The sequence below is a fragment of the Cydia fagiglandana genome, chromosome 19 (genome assembly GCF_963556715.1).
Source record: "Cydia fagiglandana chromosome 19, ilCydFagi1.1, whole genome shotgun sequence".
In the NCBI taxonomy this organism is placed as follows: Eukaryota; Metazoa; Arthropoda; class Insecta; order Lepidoptera; family Tortricidae; genus Cydia; species Cydia fagiglandana.
This window is the reverse complement of record NC_085950.1, coordinates 6,269,009-6,284,367: the sequence shown is the minus strand read 5'-3', so window position 1 is coordinate 6,284,367 and position 15,359 is coordinate 6,269,009. Positions and strand designations below refer to the sequence as shown.

The window sequence follows — 15,359 nt, the reverse complement described above, 5'->3', positions numbered from 1 at the left end:
AAAAATGGAAAATTTCACTGCCTTAGATAATACCAACCCGCCAATCTGCCAACGGAACTAGAGCGCAATTTGCGAACTTCGATTTTCGCGGTTATAGCCCAGTTATAAAATTTGAGTTTAAAGACTTGCACGTGTTTAACAATATCAACAAATATAAACAACATACAATGAGTGAATGTATATTTATTAGTAAACGTTTACTTACAAGAATATGTACTTATAATTAGGTATTTGTCGTTGAATACTTTATGTTAATTGAGTATCTACATACTATTAATGTTAATAAACAATTGTAACACTTTCGTATCATAAAGTTTTTGTCTTAAGACTGTGTTGTATTGCACTATAACAGACATATAAAATTATTAACTACGTAAACAAAGCAAACACCAAAACACAACTGATAAAACTTAACAAAACAAGTTGTAAAACATAAATATACCTACTTAATCAATATCGTTTGAACTATAGTTCGTTTTTTTTAGCATTAGAAATTAGGTAAACAATCTTGACGTGTCTTTTAAAGGAAAAACACATTTTAAAAATAAGTTACGGCAAATATGTAACAATTATGAATCTAATACGATCATTTATATTCTTCTGCTTTCATAAGTAATAGTTTTTGATTTTTAAAAAGCGTTTTTCAATTAAAAGACATGTCAAGATCGCTTACCTTCTTGCAACTTCTTTCTAATGCTAAAAAAAACGAACTATAAGCCCCAGATTTCTGTCTGCGCAACTTATGGTATCTAATTATCTATTTGAATGTAGCTTGACTGCTATATAATGCTTAATTATATACAGTTACATACACTGCTTTATCTACACACATTTTATGAGCTTTCTATGATGTGTTCAGGGACCGCCTGTTACGACTGTCATTGCGGCATTGTACACTATTTGTCAAAATGTCATCTCGACTGATAGGTATTAGAATTGAGGTCATATCAAATTCCATTGAATTTCAGAGACGTTAGAAATTTGAATATCTGATATGTGTGTAGATAAAGTTGTTTTAAGTTATTGTATATTAACTTTAATTATGTAAGTAGTTCTGTTTGTTTCGATTTGGCGGGAGCACCGTGCCCCCAGATATGAGCTACACTAAAAATGTATAAATATAAAAAAATGTATAACCTTTGTGTAAAAAATATATAATTAAGCTGCTAACAATAATAAACCCGTGTCTAAATGTTTTAAAATGACTAGGTGAATTCTATTTACAATCTACAAAGTAAAAAAACACAATTCGTAATTAGGTATCTAACCAATATCTAACGCACGAACTGGCACGAAATATGAATGCAATTTAAGACCATTCTATTTTTCACCTCTAGTCTAATATACAATGAATGGCTTGTGGCTCTAGCCAGCAAGCGATCATAATAATTTATAGCTTTGATAAATAAGTACCCCTACCCCTTATGATAAAGTAAGCCACATTAACTTAAGACCCTAATATTAAGTCACAATACCAATCACTGGACCGATTACTTTTCAAATCCTTTGTCTTAAATCTCATCACCATCATCTCATCGTCTTAAATAACGACCTTAAAAACTTTTTCAAATATTAATTTACATGGAATATAATGCAGGTATAGTCGCACCAAACAAAGTCTGCAGCGGATTTGATAGCCCACGCCGTGTAAGTGTTATGTATATGTCATAATTTCATAGAAGTTTGACGTTTAAAATGACACTTGCACTGCGTGGGCTATCAAAACCGCTGCAGACTTTTTAAGGTCTCACTATACCTATATATTAGACAAAAGACGAGCTGAGATTTTCCATTTTAGAATTATGCTATCTTAACATCACATACATATTATTGTACCTATTCTGAGTAATCTCAGTTTAGATTACAAATAGGAATGTGATACAATTTTCTGGGCTTAAGTACCTTATATTTTACTAGAGAAACCTTTCAGATCTTTTCAGAAATGTATATACCTACTTCAGGGAAAAATATCCGAAGTCGAATTCGAATATTAATATCCCACCAAAAACATAAATGTAAAAAAGGAGAGCCAAGTTCAATACAAAAATTATGCTTGGCTGTGGGGCTCGCCGCAAAAAGAATGGAGATCTAAATGAGTGCCACTGCCAAGTTCTATGCAAAATCCAAATATGTATTTATAGGAACAAAATAACTTTATAAACAAGTATTAAACTCTATTTCTTTGCTTTATTGGATACCTATAACAATTGCTGTTATTTAAAAAAATGTGAGATCTTAAAGTAGGTTAGATTTGACTTGGCCAGTTTTCATTATATCAATCATTTTATATATATTGTAATTCTGATAAAACCTGGTCAAGCCAAATCTAACCTACTTTAAGATCTCACATTTTTTTAAATAACAGCAATTGTTATAGGTATCCAATAAAGCAAAGAAATAGAGTTTAATACTTGTTTATAATGTTATTTTGTTCCTATAAATACATATTTGGATTTTGCATAGAACTTGGCAGTGGCACTCATTTAGATCTCCATTCTTTTTGCGGCGAGCCCCACAGCCAAGCATAATTTTTGTATTGAACTTGGCTCTCCTTTTTTACATTTATGTTTTTGGTGGGATATCAGTACTTTTTGTAAAGAAAACTAGGCAGGTATTGAGATTTAATGTTTTTTCTTGTGTTTCCGCTGTATGGTTTTTACTTCTGTTCTTTGTATAATTATGTGGTGCCGCGCGCCGCCGACGACACACCGTTGGCCGGTTGTTTAGAGCGTATTACAAGTTTTTTGTATGGGGACACCACTTATTTTTTGACTAAACTTTATTTTAATATAGCAAATATAATAATACATGTATTGGGGTAGTTTCAAATATCTGCTTGTAACGGTTCTTGGTTCTTGTTCTTGTAAATATTTTTTTGTATGGGGACCCCCCCTATTTTTTAACTTTTTTTTATTTTTAGATTTTTTCCTACGCTTACACACAATAACCGAGCTGGATTCCAAATTTCATCCTTCTAGGTCATCTGGAAGTAGGTTAGGTTTAGGTACTTATATGTCAGTCCCAATAAAAAATGGTTTTTTTGTATGGGGACCCCCCCTATTTTTAAACTTTATTTTATTTTTAGATTTTTTCCTACGGTTACACACAATAACCAAGCTGGATTCCAAATTTCATCCTTCTAGGTCATCTGGAAGTAGGTTAGGTTTAGGTACTATAAGTCATAAGTCAGTCTTAAAATTTACGACTTTTTGACCTTCATACCTTTATAACCGTTTGAGCTAGCTTCATGGAATTTGGGCTTCTAGATATCCTTATGGATATAAATAAACACACGTAGTTTTATGTGTTTACGTCAAAGATGTTTTGAGTTATAGAAGGGTCAAAAGTGGCACCAAGTGGTTCGTGTAATATTACACTCGGCGCTGGCTAGCCAGTTCCTTTGCTTGAACTTGGCTTGACACGCTGCCGCGTGTCTAGATGAGTTTAGTTAAATTTGTCCACATACCTATACACGATACAGATATATTACAGTTTTTATCATGAATATAACATTCAACGATTATTTTCTATAAATGATATAGTTTTAAAATGATTTCGCTCATGAAAGTAATTAACTACGTAATTTTTCCTAATTCACGGATATTGATTTATTTTAAACGCTTTTTGAACTACAAAGCTAAAGGCACATGCCTGAACATTGAGATTGTTGATGAACAGTTTATAGAAGTGGCGGATGGATTCGTTTTTTCTCCTCCTCGTCCTCACGCCCAATGTCGATGGAAGACGGAGACGGAAGACCGCACGGCCACTCCAGAGACTCCGCTTCATGGGTCATGATGTGTTCAGCTTCCACTGTGATAGAAAACATAAAAATAATGTTAATAATACTATACTCAGTTTAGCTAAATTTTTGACTTAATATTAATAATTACTAAATTTTAAACTTATAAATATCCTAGAGATTCTATCAAGGTCTACCACATAAGAAACCACTCTCAAAGTAATATAAAAAATCATTTCTAAACCCATAGTTTTAAATATAAAAAGTATTTGTTGAATTGTAGGTACATGAAAATGTAATTAGTTTATGTAAAGTTTAGTATTTTTAGACTCACGGGATTTATAAACAAACACTTCAAATCAAAGTCAAACATTAAATTTAATATTTTTAATGATTTGGTGGAACTATTCCAAAGAAAACACTTTCAAATGTCCAAATTCAAATCAAATCACCCGCTACATTACTGACCCTGAGGTTTGTATTACTAAATTTGAACTATAATATTAATAACACGTAACATAATATACTTTGATTTAGCTGTGACAGTCTTAAAATTTTCATAAAGAATTATGTTTTATATCAAAACCTCATCAAAACTGAACCCAATAAATTTGTGAGATAACAAGGCAAATGTTTTATTTATACTAATTGCTGAGTCATGGTAAATGCTAATTATTCAAATAAATACAGAGGATCTCAGTAAATCAGGTAACTTAGATAAGTTAGATACAACAATAAAAGATATAAGTAACAAAATATGTAGGTATTAGACTTCTAGCTAACGACCAAACAATAAGGAAACCAACTTACTTCTAATCCTATGGACTTTGTTTCCATAGGCAAGGTCCCAATAATAAAGGGTCACAAATGTTAAGGGTATTAGTGGCATCAGTAGGTAGGGCCTCTTTGTCCTCCTGAAACTGTTCGGGACGTAAATATGATTAAGGAATAGGAAATCAATGTGTAAGTAATTGGAAAAATGAAAGGTAAATGTATTTGTTAATCACTATGACATCACTGGAGGTAAAACATCTTTCCTACCAGTGATGATATTATGAATTAGAGATATAGGTATTTTAATATTGATAGAAAAAATCCATAATGTTAAATATTAGACATAGAATGAAACATGCACATGAGCAGTAGAAGTATTAGTAAAATGTTAAGGAATTACATTATCGAATACCTCCTTAGTCTGCAAAAAAATTGAATTATAAATCAGTATATTTTTTTACTAAATAATTATCTAGCTAGATAAACCTAATTCAACCATAATTATATGCATACAGCCTACTCAACATTGTTAAAATTAATAATATGTAGGTAAGTACATACCCTGTGAATAAGCCAGTGGTAGCAGTAATGTAAAAAGCTGTCATCCAAAGACAGGTATCTCTATTTTTAGCAATTTGCAAAGCCATTTGTCGCTCTTGCATTTGATATTGTAATTGAATCTGTCTTTCCATCTGAAAATTGAAAGTCGCATAATTTGTTATTAGGTCATTACCAAAAAATGCCTTACTTATGATTTGGCCTAGATTATACAAAATAAACAAAATCATAAAACTGACCTTGATTTTATTAATTGTCTGGATAAATTCTTGATTCTTTTTAAAATTTTCTTCCATGTTTATTGTAAAATGATTCCCCATTTTGGGAACGACGAACTTAATTTATTTTAATAGTTAATTAATAAAACAAGATACGACGCAACGGACACAACGCCCTACTTTTACGATCACTACTGACACTGAATCTTATCAGCTGATTGTTGTCAAAACAAGCGCGTCGGTATTGATTCCCTTTCGTCTCGTTAGTTTTTCTGTTAGTTTTAAAATGACAATTAACGACATATCTATACCAAAAATTAAAATAAATAAAACAATTGAATTCGTCACAAATATTGACTTTAAAAAACTAAATTACATATTTTATCGATTTAGACTTCAACCAACGTTTGGTAGCAACACTACTGCAATGCTGTCAAACGAAACGTCAAAATTATTCCCGCCAAATTTACCAGTTCCATAGCGTATTTTAGTGAACCAACTAGCATTGGATTGTTTTTATAAACAATTAAGGATATATAAAAGCCAAAATGGGTATTCAGGGCTTAACAAAACTCATAGCAGATATAGCCCCACAGGCCGTAAAGGAAATGGAGATCAAAAACTACTTCGGTACGCTTGCTGAATCGCTATGAATATAACCTTAATTTGTACACAAAAAACTGACGAAATACTTCGATTTCAGGACGCAAAATCGCTATCGACGCTTCTATGAGTCTTTATCAGTTTCTAATAGCAGTAAGAAGCGAAGGTAAGTAACATTTCTCACCGAAATTTAACAAAGATATTTTGACGAATACATTCAATGTACTCGTGCTTTGAAATGCCATTCAGTGGATGTTTTTGTGTAATAGGGGCTCAACTGACGTCAGTAGACGGCGAGACAACCTCTCACCTGATGGGCACATTCTACCGTACCATCCGGTTGGTAGAAAATGGTATTAAACCAGTGTATGTGTTTGACGGAAAGCCGCCGGAATTGAAGTCTCATCAGCTGAACAAGCGAGCTGAGCGCCGGGAGGAGGCTGAGAAAGAGCTTCAGAAGGCTACAGAAGCAGGTAATAAACATTTGCTTTATATTTCAAAATGTTATTTGCCAATATAAAATTTTTGGTTAACAAAACCTTCTGCATTTATTATTTTGACTCTTTAGGGTTCCGTACCCAAAGGGTAAAAACGGGACCCTATTACTAAGAGTCCACTGTTCATCTGTCTGTCACCAGGCTGTATCTCATGAACCGTGATAGCTAGACAGTTGAAGTTTTCACAGATGATGTGTTTCGGTTGCCGCTATAACAAATACTAAGGCTGGTTTTAGTGTCACGCGGATCGCTCCGCATGGAACCAATATGTATTAAGTTCAGGTAGCGTTATAGAGTAAAGCTGACGGGTCAGGTCGGGTCGGGATGGGTCATACAATTTGGCAGGTGGAGCGATCTGCACGGACCGTCTGCGTGACACTAAAACCAGCCTAAAATGTATGGAACCTTCGTTGGGCGAGTCTGACTCGCACTTGTCCAGTTTTTTAGACTCGTTACCTTAAATACAAAACCGCCCAATTTAAAATATGCTTATATCCTTTTAAACATTTTTTCCTCCAGGTGACCAAGCAAGCATCGAGAAGTTTAACCGTCGGCTGGTGAAGGTGACCAAGCAGCACGGAGAGGAGGCTCGCTCCCTCCTAAAGCTCATGGGCATCCCGGTGGTGGAGGCTCCGTGTGAGGCGGAGGCCCAGTGTGCGGCACTTGTAAGTTTAATGAATCTCTGTAGGTATTTAAATAAAACTAAACATGCTCTCTCCCTCCCCTCAAAACTACCCTCAAATGGTAGATTATGTTTACTTTTATTTTATGTTTACGGAGCTGAAACCTGGTCACTAAGGCTACATGACCGCCGGATAATTGATGCCCTTGAGATGTGGTGCTGGAGACGCATGTTATGTTATCCCTTGGACAGTTTTTCGAACCAATGTATCCATTTTAAAAGAACTTACGATAAGGGAACGGCTTTCGTCGACTGTGTAATTTCGAATTCTTAAGTTCTTCGGTCATGTACAAAGACCGGACTACGGGAGCAAAAATGCACTTTTCACTAGTGCTTAGTTAAATATCAACTCTTCTATCGACATCCATACGAACCAGTTAATAACATTTACTGGTTAACTGACTAACTACTCGAAAATGTACAAATTGTTCGTTTAGTAACTGACCCTTCTATTTTTTATCCAAGAAAATAATTGTAGGTAACCGATCTCACAATTCGCCAACAGCTATGTTGCCATATTAACAAATAGTCTTCCTTCCCTTATTTTCTTGGACGCAAAATAAGTGTTTTTTATAGATGGTCAAGCAAATCTTGTCAGTAGAAAAAGGCGCGAAATTCAAATTTTCTATGAGACGATATCCCTTCGTACCTACAAATTTCAAATTTGCCGCCTTTTCCTACTGACAAGATCTGCTTGACTAAGTATACTTCCGTGTCCAATCACTCACATTTAAACTTGCAAAAACCTATCAGAATTGCCTATTTCAGGTAAAAGCCGGCAAAGTGTTCGCAACGGCCACAGAAGATATGGACGCGCTCACGTTCGGTGCCAGCGTGTTGCTCCGCCATCTTACCTTCTCCGAGGCCAGGAAAATGCCCGTCCAGGAGATACATCTAGACCGGGTCTTAGACGGGCTGGAGCTTAAACACAATGAGGTAACTTTTTTGTAAAACTAACCATAGTGTGTCATCCCCAAGAACGTGAAACTAGCAGCGACAGGGCTTTCCTCTTTTACCTGGTTCAGGGAAAGCAAATATCAGTTACCGTTGACTGTATATTGCCTCCACAAGCCTTACGGTAAGCGGTTTGTGGTATCTGAATTGTCTTCGCCATTAGCTTTTGACAACGTAGGTACTTACCACATAACTTACCTAATGTATAGAAGGACGGCCTTACTGCAGACCTTGGTAAACCCAGATTTTGCTTCATTCGATTTTATCCTTCTATACATTAGGTAAGTTATATCAGGTTACATATATTTAAATGACAGTTTCATTTCATTTCATTTCATTTATTTATTGCATTCCATGGTATTTACAGATGGTATTTTAAATTGAATTGTACAACATGGACCCTGAATAGGGTATGGCAAGTTAACCTTAATAGCTAAATACTTAAAGTTACCTTACAAAACATATTACACGTATTGCTTAATTAGTTAGTTTCATCATAGTAAATAATAATTATGGAATCTATTTAACACTAATAATAATCAATACGAATTTAAATGCTATACTTGTTTATATAATGCAATGATGTCAAATATTAATAATCAAATTTAAGCTGTCGTGAATCATACTAACACTAAGCGATACAATAACTAATTATGTCAATTCATTTATAATAATAATAGTGTCAATTTATTTATAATAATAATTATGTCAATTCATTTATAAAATAATAATTCATTTAATCATTCCATTACATTGAGACAAAGTTATCGGTTTCAGTAAAATTAATTCTCAGTCATTATCACTATTGTCAGATGCCATAAATTCCTGATAAGAATAAAATGATTTATCAATTAACCACGTTTTCAGTTTATTTCGGAACATATTATAAGTTTCAACGTCTTTAATAGAATCAGGGATTTTATTATATATTTTTATCGACTGGTAATGGGGCCCGTTTTTATACATAGTTAATTTAGGTTCAGGGAGAACTAGTTGTCTATTTCGACGCGCGCTTTTAACATACTGGAAGTTGGATATGTGTTTTCTTACAAATAGTCCAGCCTCCAGTATGTAAATACATGGTAAGGTTAGAAGCTTTAGGTTAATAAAGTGTGGTCGGCAGCTTTCTGGTTGTCGGATGTTAGCTATAACGCGTACGCATTTTTTTTGTGCTATAAAGAGATCTTCGACGTCTGGGCTATTCCCCCATAAGACTACCCCATACCGCAACCATGCATAGGCATATGCATAATATGCCGAGAGTGCACATTCTACGTTAGTGTTCCTTTTTAATACACTTAACGCAAACAAAAAACGTGATAATTTGTTCCTGACCTCTTCAATATGCGTTTTCCAATTTAAACTCGTGTCAATGTTTAATCCTAGTAGTTTGAAAGAGCTAACCTCTTCGATGCCAAGTTCTTTTGAGGTGGCCGATAAATCTAAATCGTCTTTTTGGTACGGGTGAAATTGAATTAATTTGGTTTTGCTCATATTAAGTTCCAAATTGTGTTCATTTAACCAATTCGTAATTTCTGTTAAGGTTTCATTGATATCGCTCTGAAAGTTATGGTTATTAGGGCTTCTAAACAAGAGGGACACATCATCTGCGAACATGATGCAAGTGTGTTTTGTAATTTTGGGCAAATCATTAATATAAACTAAAAATAGGATACATCCCAAAACTGACCCCTGAGGTATTGAACAATTGGTTATTAGGGTGTCTGATTGTATGTTTGAGACTTCACCTGTTTGTTTGTCATGATGTTGGATTTGTACGCATTGCGCTCTGTCTTTTAAGTAGGATTGTAACCATTTGTGTGCATCGCCTCGAATACCTATTCCATAAAGTTTATTTAATAGGATTGAATGTGAAATTTTGTCGTATGCTTTCGTCATATCTAACATCAAACCGATAGCGTAATGTTTATCTCGTATACAATTAAGAATTTCATTTACATATTTATATACTGTGAGCGTGGTGCAGTGTTCTTTGCGAAAACCATTCTGATTTACATCTAATAGGTGAAATTTTTCTAAAAACTTGTAAATGCGATTTGCCATTGTTTTTTCGAAAACTTTGGATATTACTGGTAGTAAGGCTATGGGTCGATATTGGTTTGAATTTTGCGGGTCACTTTTATTTTTAAGGATAGGTTTTATTATTGTAAATTTTAATTTATCTGGAAAAGTTGATTGCGTATAGGACTGGTTAATTAATTTAGTAATTATAGGCGTAAGTTCTGCACTACAGTTTTTTAGCAAAGCTGTGGGTATTTCGTCTATACCGGCACTATATTTGTTTGGGAGTTTCCTTATTATTGAATGTACTTCGTTATCAGTTACGGGTCTGAGGTACATCGAGTTTATGGCAGGTTGCATAACCGGCCGGCCAGTTGGTCGGTTGCTCTGCGTGCAAGATGATGCACCCACGGTCAGTCAATGGTCGAAGCGCGCGGTACGGAATTGGGAACGTATTTCCTGTATATAAGGTTCTAATTTCTTTGTCTAGTAAGAAGCCAGCTCAGATAGATGTGAATCGTACATAATTGGTTTTATCCGCAGTTCATCGATCTCTGCATCTTGTTGGGGTGCGACTACTGTGGGTCCATCCGCGGCGTGGGGCCCAAGCGAGCCATCGAGCTGATCAGACAACACCGCACACTGGACGAGGTATAAATAACTTATTAAAAAATACATTTATAACTTATTTAAAACCACGGACTGGACCGACCGGAGGACTGGAAAGGGAGAGGGGAGGCCTTTGCCCAGCAGTGGGACACACACATACTAATTTAAAAAAAAAAAACAGCAAAGCAGCGAGTTTTGCTCGGATAACATGCACACAAACATCACACAAAAATGCATCGGACACAAAAATGTACGTTATCCCAGAGATAAGACCTAGCTAGATCGATTTTTCGCCTCCGAAAACCCCCATATAGCAAATTTCATCGAAATCGTTAGAGCCCCTTTTCCGAGGTCCCCGAAATATATAGATAAATAAAGATATAAGTATTGCTCGTTTAAAGGTATAAGGTTTTGTACAATCGTGATATATACGTAGACCACTCAGCAAATCATAAAATGCATACATTTTAAAACAATCCATTCGAAAGTCTAAAATTATTAAAATGCAATTGTATACTTCATTTTTTCGTAGGAATTTATCGGTTATTGACACTTTCACACTTTGCGCAAGCGCTGGTGGCCTAGCGGTAAGAGCGTGCGACTTTCAATCTGGAGGTCGCGGGTTCAAACTCCGGCTCGTACCAATGAGTTTTTCGGAACTTATGTGCGAAATATCATTTAGGTAATATTTACCAGTCGCTTTTCGGTGAAGGATAACATCGTGAGGAAACCGGACTAATCCCAATAAGACCTAGTTTCCCCTCTGGGTTGAAAGGTCAGATGGCAGTCGCTTCCGTAAAAACTAGTGCCTACGTCAATTCTTGGGATTAGTTGTCAAGCGGACCCCAGGCTGCCACGAGCCGTGGCAAAAATGCCGGGATAACGCGAGGAAGAAGTAGAGGAGGAGTGACACTTCCACACTCTGTGCAGAGATCTAACAATTACAATAAACTTATGATATGGCAGGTTTTGAAAAACATCGACACTGCCAAGTACCCTCCTCCAGAGAACTGGGACTACGCGGACGCGAGGAGGCTGTTTTTGGAGCCCGAGATCACGGACCCTAAGGATATTGAGGTTAGTATAGTAAAAAATTACTATAGTCTGTCAAGCCATTTCCATCGGTATAAAAAAGCGGTAAATTTAAAAAAATGTAGGCGCTTAGAGTAATAGTCCCATAGAAAATTTGAATTCGTCAGTCCACCTTGTGGGGGGTCTACTGCTGCGCCTTCCAGTACGTGGTCGCCACTCGAAAACCTTTCCGCCCACGGTTCTACACGTTTCGGTTTAGTAATGTCAGACGCGGCTCACTCCGCGATTTCGTCGCTTTGCTACAGATAGCTACAAGTACATCCGTTCCACACCAATTTTGGTGGCTAGCTATAAGCCGCGCGTGGCGCTATCGCCACCTAGCGGTCATATCTGTTCCAATCGTAACAGACGCGTTTTGTTAGAGTGAATCTTCTGTACCTAGTACTATTATTTATTCTGTGGTAATGTACGCCTCCTATTTGCAGATAAAATGGACAGACCCTGACGAGGAAGGGCTGGTGAAATTCCTCTGCGGAGACAAGCAGTTCAACGAGGAACGAGTCAGGAACGGAGCCAAGAAGCTGATGAAAGCTCGCTCCACCACCACACAGGGCCGGTTAGATGGGTTCTTCAAGGTACCGTTTACCTTAAATATTTCTTTATTTCATTGTATAGTTAGTTTTTTTAGCATTAAAAATAAGGTAAGCGGACTTGACAAGTCTTTTAATTGAAAAACACTTTTCAAAAATCAGTAACTATTACTTATGAAAGCAGAAGAAAATAAATGATCGTATTTAGATTCATAATTGTTACATATTTGCCGTGACTTATTTTTAAAACGTGTTTTTCAATTAAAAGACGCATCAAGTTTGTTTACCTTATTTTTAATGCTAAAAAAAACGAACTATAGATTTCATAATTATCACCCGTACCAAAAGCAAACTTCACTACGCCTTATAAAACAAAGTCCTCCGCCGCGTCTGTCTGTTTGTGTGTATGTATGTTCGCGATATACCCAAAACTGAACGGATTTTCATGCGGTTTTCACCTATCAATAGTGTTTCTGATGAAGGTTTGGGTGTAATTGTCGCTATACTCTGTATCTTTAGATACTTAAATAAAAGCAAACAAATTATTTGTACATTTTCGGTTATAACATTTATTGGTTAACCAACCAAATATAAAACCACCTGGATCTGTTACCGAACGACCTGACTTTAACCTACATTATTTGTTCATGTAATGTTGTCATGTACCCTCAACTGGCTTAAGAAGTCATTTGAGGGTAGATTTAGTTTCCTCCTTTTTAAATACCTAAAGATACAGACTATAGTATTTTCACATTGCAGAAATAAATGAAATAAAATTCCAGGTGTCGACAACGCCGAACCCCAAACGTAAGGCCGAAGAGGAAAAAAAGAACGCAGCCAACAAGAAAGCGAAGACGGGAGGGAGGGGACGAAAGCCGAAATAGACACCAAACTATAGTCTGTCAAACCATTTCCGTCAGTAGAAAAAGTTTTTGGCAAAGATTTCATTTTTGGTCCAAGCTTTTATGCTTGACCAAACGCTGACTGTACTTTTCTTACGACAGACAACTAATACTCATCGAGACAATTCTAAAAACCCCTTACACAATGAGGTTGCGTTGTTTCATCGCAGAGTTCATATGGCCACCTCCTGTCTCCATCATCAGATCAGCTCGATGGTACAGTCATCAGCAATAGTATCTTACACAACTAGGGCCGCAAAAATATATGACGCGCTCTTATTGCGCTCCAAATAAGAACGTGTCACATATTTTTGCGGCCCTAGTTGTGTAAGATGCTATTGCTGATGACTGTACCATAACATTGCATTGTCATCGGATTTATACATGCATGCAAAATTTCAGCTCAATCGGGAACCGGGAAGTGGATCAAATTTAACTTGCAAGATTTGATTACAGACTGACAGACAACGGGAGAGGTGAAAGTAAATAAAAGCTTGTAAAAAACCGGCAAATAAAAAAATGTAGACGCGAAGGGTTATCATCCCATAGAGAATTTGCCTTCCCGCCTTTTGCTACTGACAAAGTTGTTTGACAGACTTATTTAGGTATTCTTTAGTATTGCTAGACTGTTACATTGGATCGCCAGAGACGTCATATCACGTCAATGAATAATTGTGCAACGTAATTTGACGCCAGGTTTTAAATCAAGTAATGTAAACAACTGTACTAGTAAGAGTACTGTCTTATAAATCTTATAATTATTATTTTTCGCTATACTCGTACAGTCGCCATCAGATATATCGGAGCGGCCAAGGTGTTCACAATATCTGAACAAGCACTCTAACGCCTTGACAATAGAGGCGTGCTCAGATATTTGTGAGCATCTTGGCCGCTCCGATATATATGATGGCGACTGTACACAGGGACACTACGAAATACGGTTGACCGGTCGAAGTATTTAGCAGATGTCGCCATCATAGCTTGCCCTGTCAATCCCTAAAACTGTATCAAATTAATGTTTTTTTAATGGAATTTTATGCCCTGAGGGGCTACCGCGGTTTCAAACCGAACCGAAATTCGCAAATTGCGGGGATCTTTCTCTTTTACTCCAATGAAGGCGTAATAAGAGTGACAGAAAAATACCCGCAATTTGCGAACTTCGATTTTGGCGGTTATGCCAGCTCTTTGAGTCATATTTTTTTAATATGCACTATGATGGTGCTTTCTATACAATTGCCAACCCCATTGCTGGCCATGAAGAGAGTTTATGCCATACAAATTTGAATGTATGATATACCAGCTGTTAAAAAAGACGCATAATTCTCGATTATTCGTTACGTGAAGTCGGTTTCCATATAAGGTTTATGCCATAAAATGTTTTCTTGTCATTAATTTGTTTTGCATGCTCGTTTTTGGGCTCCGTCTAATAATCTGTCCATATAGTTTAGTTATAATCAGTCTGGAACTGTTATCTCTTGCATTTAATTTGTATTTTAATGATAAATCATAAATAAGTAACTCGGCTTTTTTATTTTTTTAATTCATTAAGGTCCCGCTTTTGAACCAAATTCCAGTAAAATTATAAAGTTTTGGATAACACTTTTAGTTGGATAATAAAAAGAATAAAACAATTTTAAAACAGTGATTTATTCATATAAACATCAACATACATCAAACTAAGCAACATTTTAGATATCTCATACATTAAAATATATTTAGATATGGTTATAGTTTCATACATACATTTATACTTAAAATACAGCTACTACGTAATACTTCATTGAAGCGATAAAAGAAACAAAAATATATTTAGTAAAGACATTCACAAAAATAAATAAAGCTTACAAACAAAAATATACTTCGATTTTTTTGGAAAAGCAAAATGGCAGTAAGTGCAAAATATTGAATGCAACACCTACTCTTAAAGAGAATGCATACATAATATAACTATAACTGCTGTTTGTACTATTATATAACAAGCTATAAGTACATATTTATTCCATAGTGAGTACCACCAGGGACCCGTTCCACAAAACTTATAGCAATAGCGGAATAGTTTTTCTCAGAGTTTTTTTAGAAAGGGACTTCCAGTAATTTTAGTGAAACAAGCCAGCCGAAAGTGGATCTATTTGATACAATAGATAAATAGCTCTATTACATTCGGCTAGAGTATTTT

General features: G+C 35.7%; 2 protein-coding genes and 2 long non-coding RNA genes across 5 annotated transcripts in view; 2 read left to right on the top strand and 2 right to left on the bottom strand.

The window, feature by feature from the left end:
• LOC134674007 (uncharacterized) overlaps window positions 1-15,359 on the bottom strand; it is a 173,046-nt gene that overhangs the window by 27,090 nt on the left and 130,597 nt on the right. The window lies entirely within an intron of this gene.
• Window positions 81-1,220, top strand: LOC134674011 (uncharacterized). The gene is made up of 2 exons (XR_010099546.1): window positions 81-470; window positions 718-1,220. It is a non-coding gene; the product is annotated as an uncharacterized LOC134674011 (long non-coding RNA).
• LOC134674239 (plasminogen receptor (KT)) lies at window positions 2,543-5,513 on the bottom strand. 2 transcript variants are annotated; one of them, XM_063532301.1, is made up of 5 exons: window positions 5,314-5,513; window positions 5,078-5,208; window positions 4,917-4,937; window positions 4,553-4,662; window positions 2,543-3,813 (listed from the first exon to the last, which is right to left on the bottom strand). In XM_063532301.1, exons 1-5 carry the CDS (start codon window positions 5,392-5,394, stop codon window positions 3,680-3,682), a joined length of 477 nt encoding a protein of 158 aa, XP_063388371.1. In that variant the 5' UTR covers window positions 5,395-5,513; the 3' UTR covers window positions 2,543-3,679. The 2 variants fall into 2 exon arrangements, with proteins under 2 accessions (XP_063388371.1, XP_063388372.1); XM_063532302.1 differs by lacking the exon at window positions 4,917-4,937 and having other exon boundaries at window positions 2,554-3,813; window positions 5,314-5,512.
• Window positions 5,787-13,389, top strand: LOC134674113 (flap endonuclease 1). Its single transcript, XM_063532169.1, has 9 exons — window positions 5,787-5,922; window positions 5,996-6,061; window positions 6,165-6,368; window positions 6,912-7,057; window positions 7,843-8,010; window positions 10,594-10,701; window positions 11,626-11,736; window positions 12,177-12,326; window positions 13,064-13,389. The coding sequence occupies exons 1-9, from the start codon at window positions 5,841-5,843 to the stop codon at window positions 13,163-13,165; spliced, it is 1,137 nt and encodes a 378-aa protein (XP_063388239.1). The 5' UTR covers window positions 5,787-5,840; the 3' UTR covers window positions 13,166-13,389.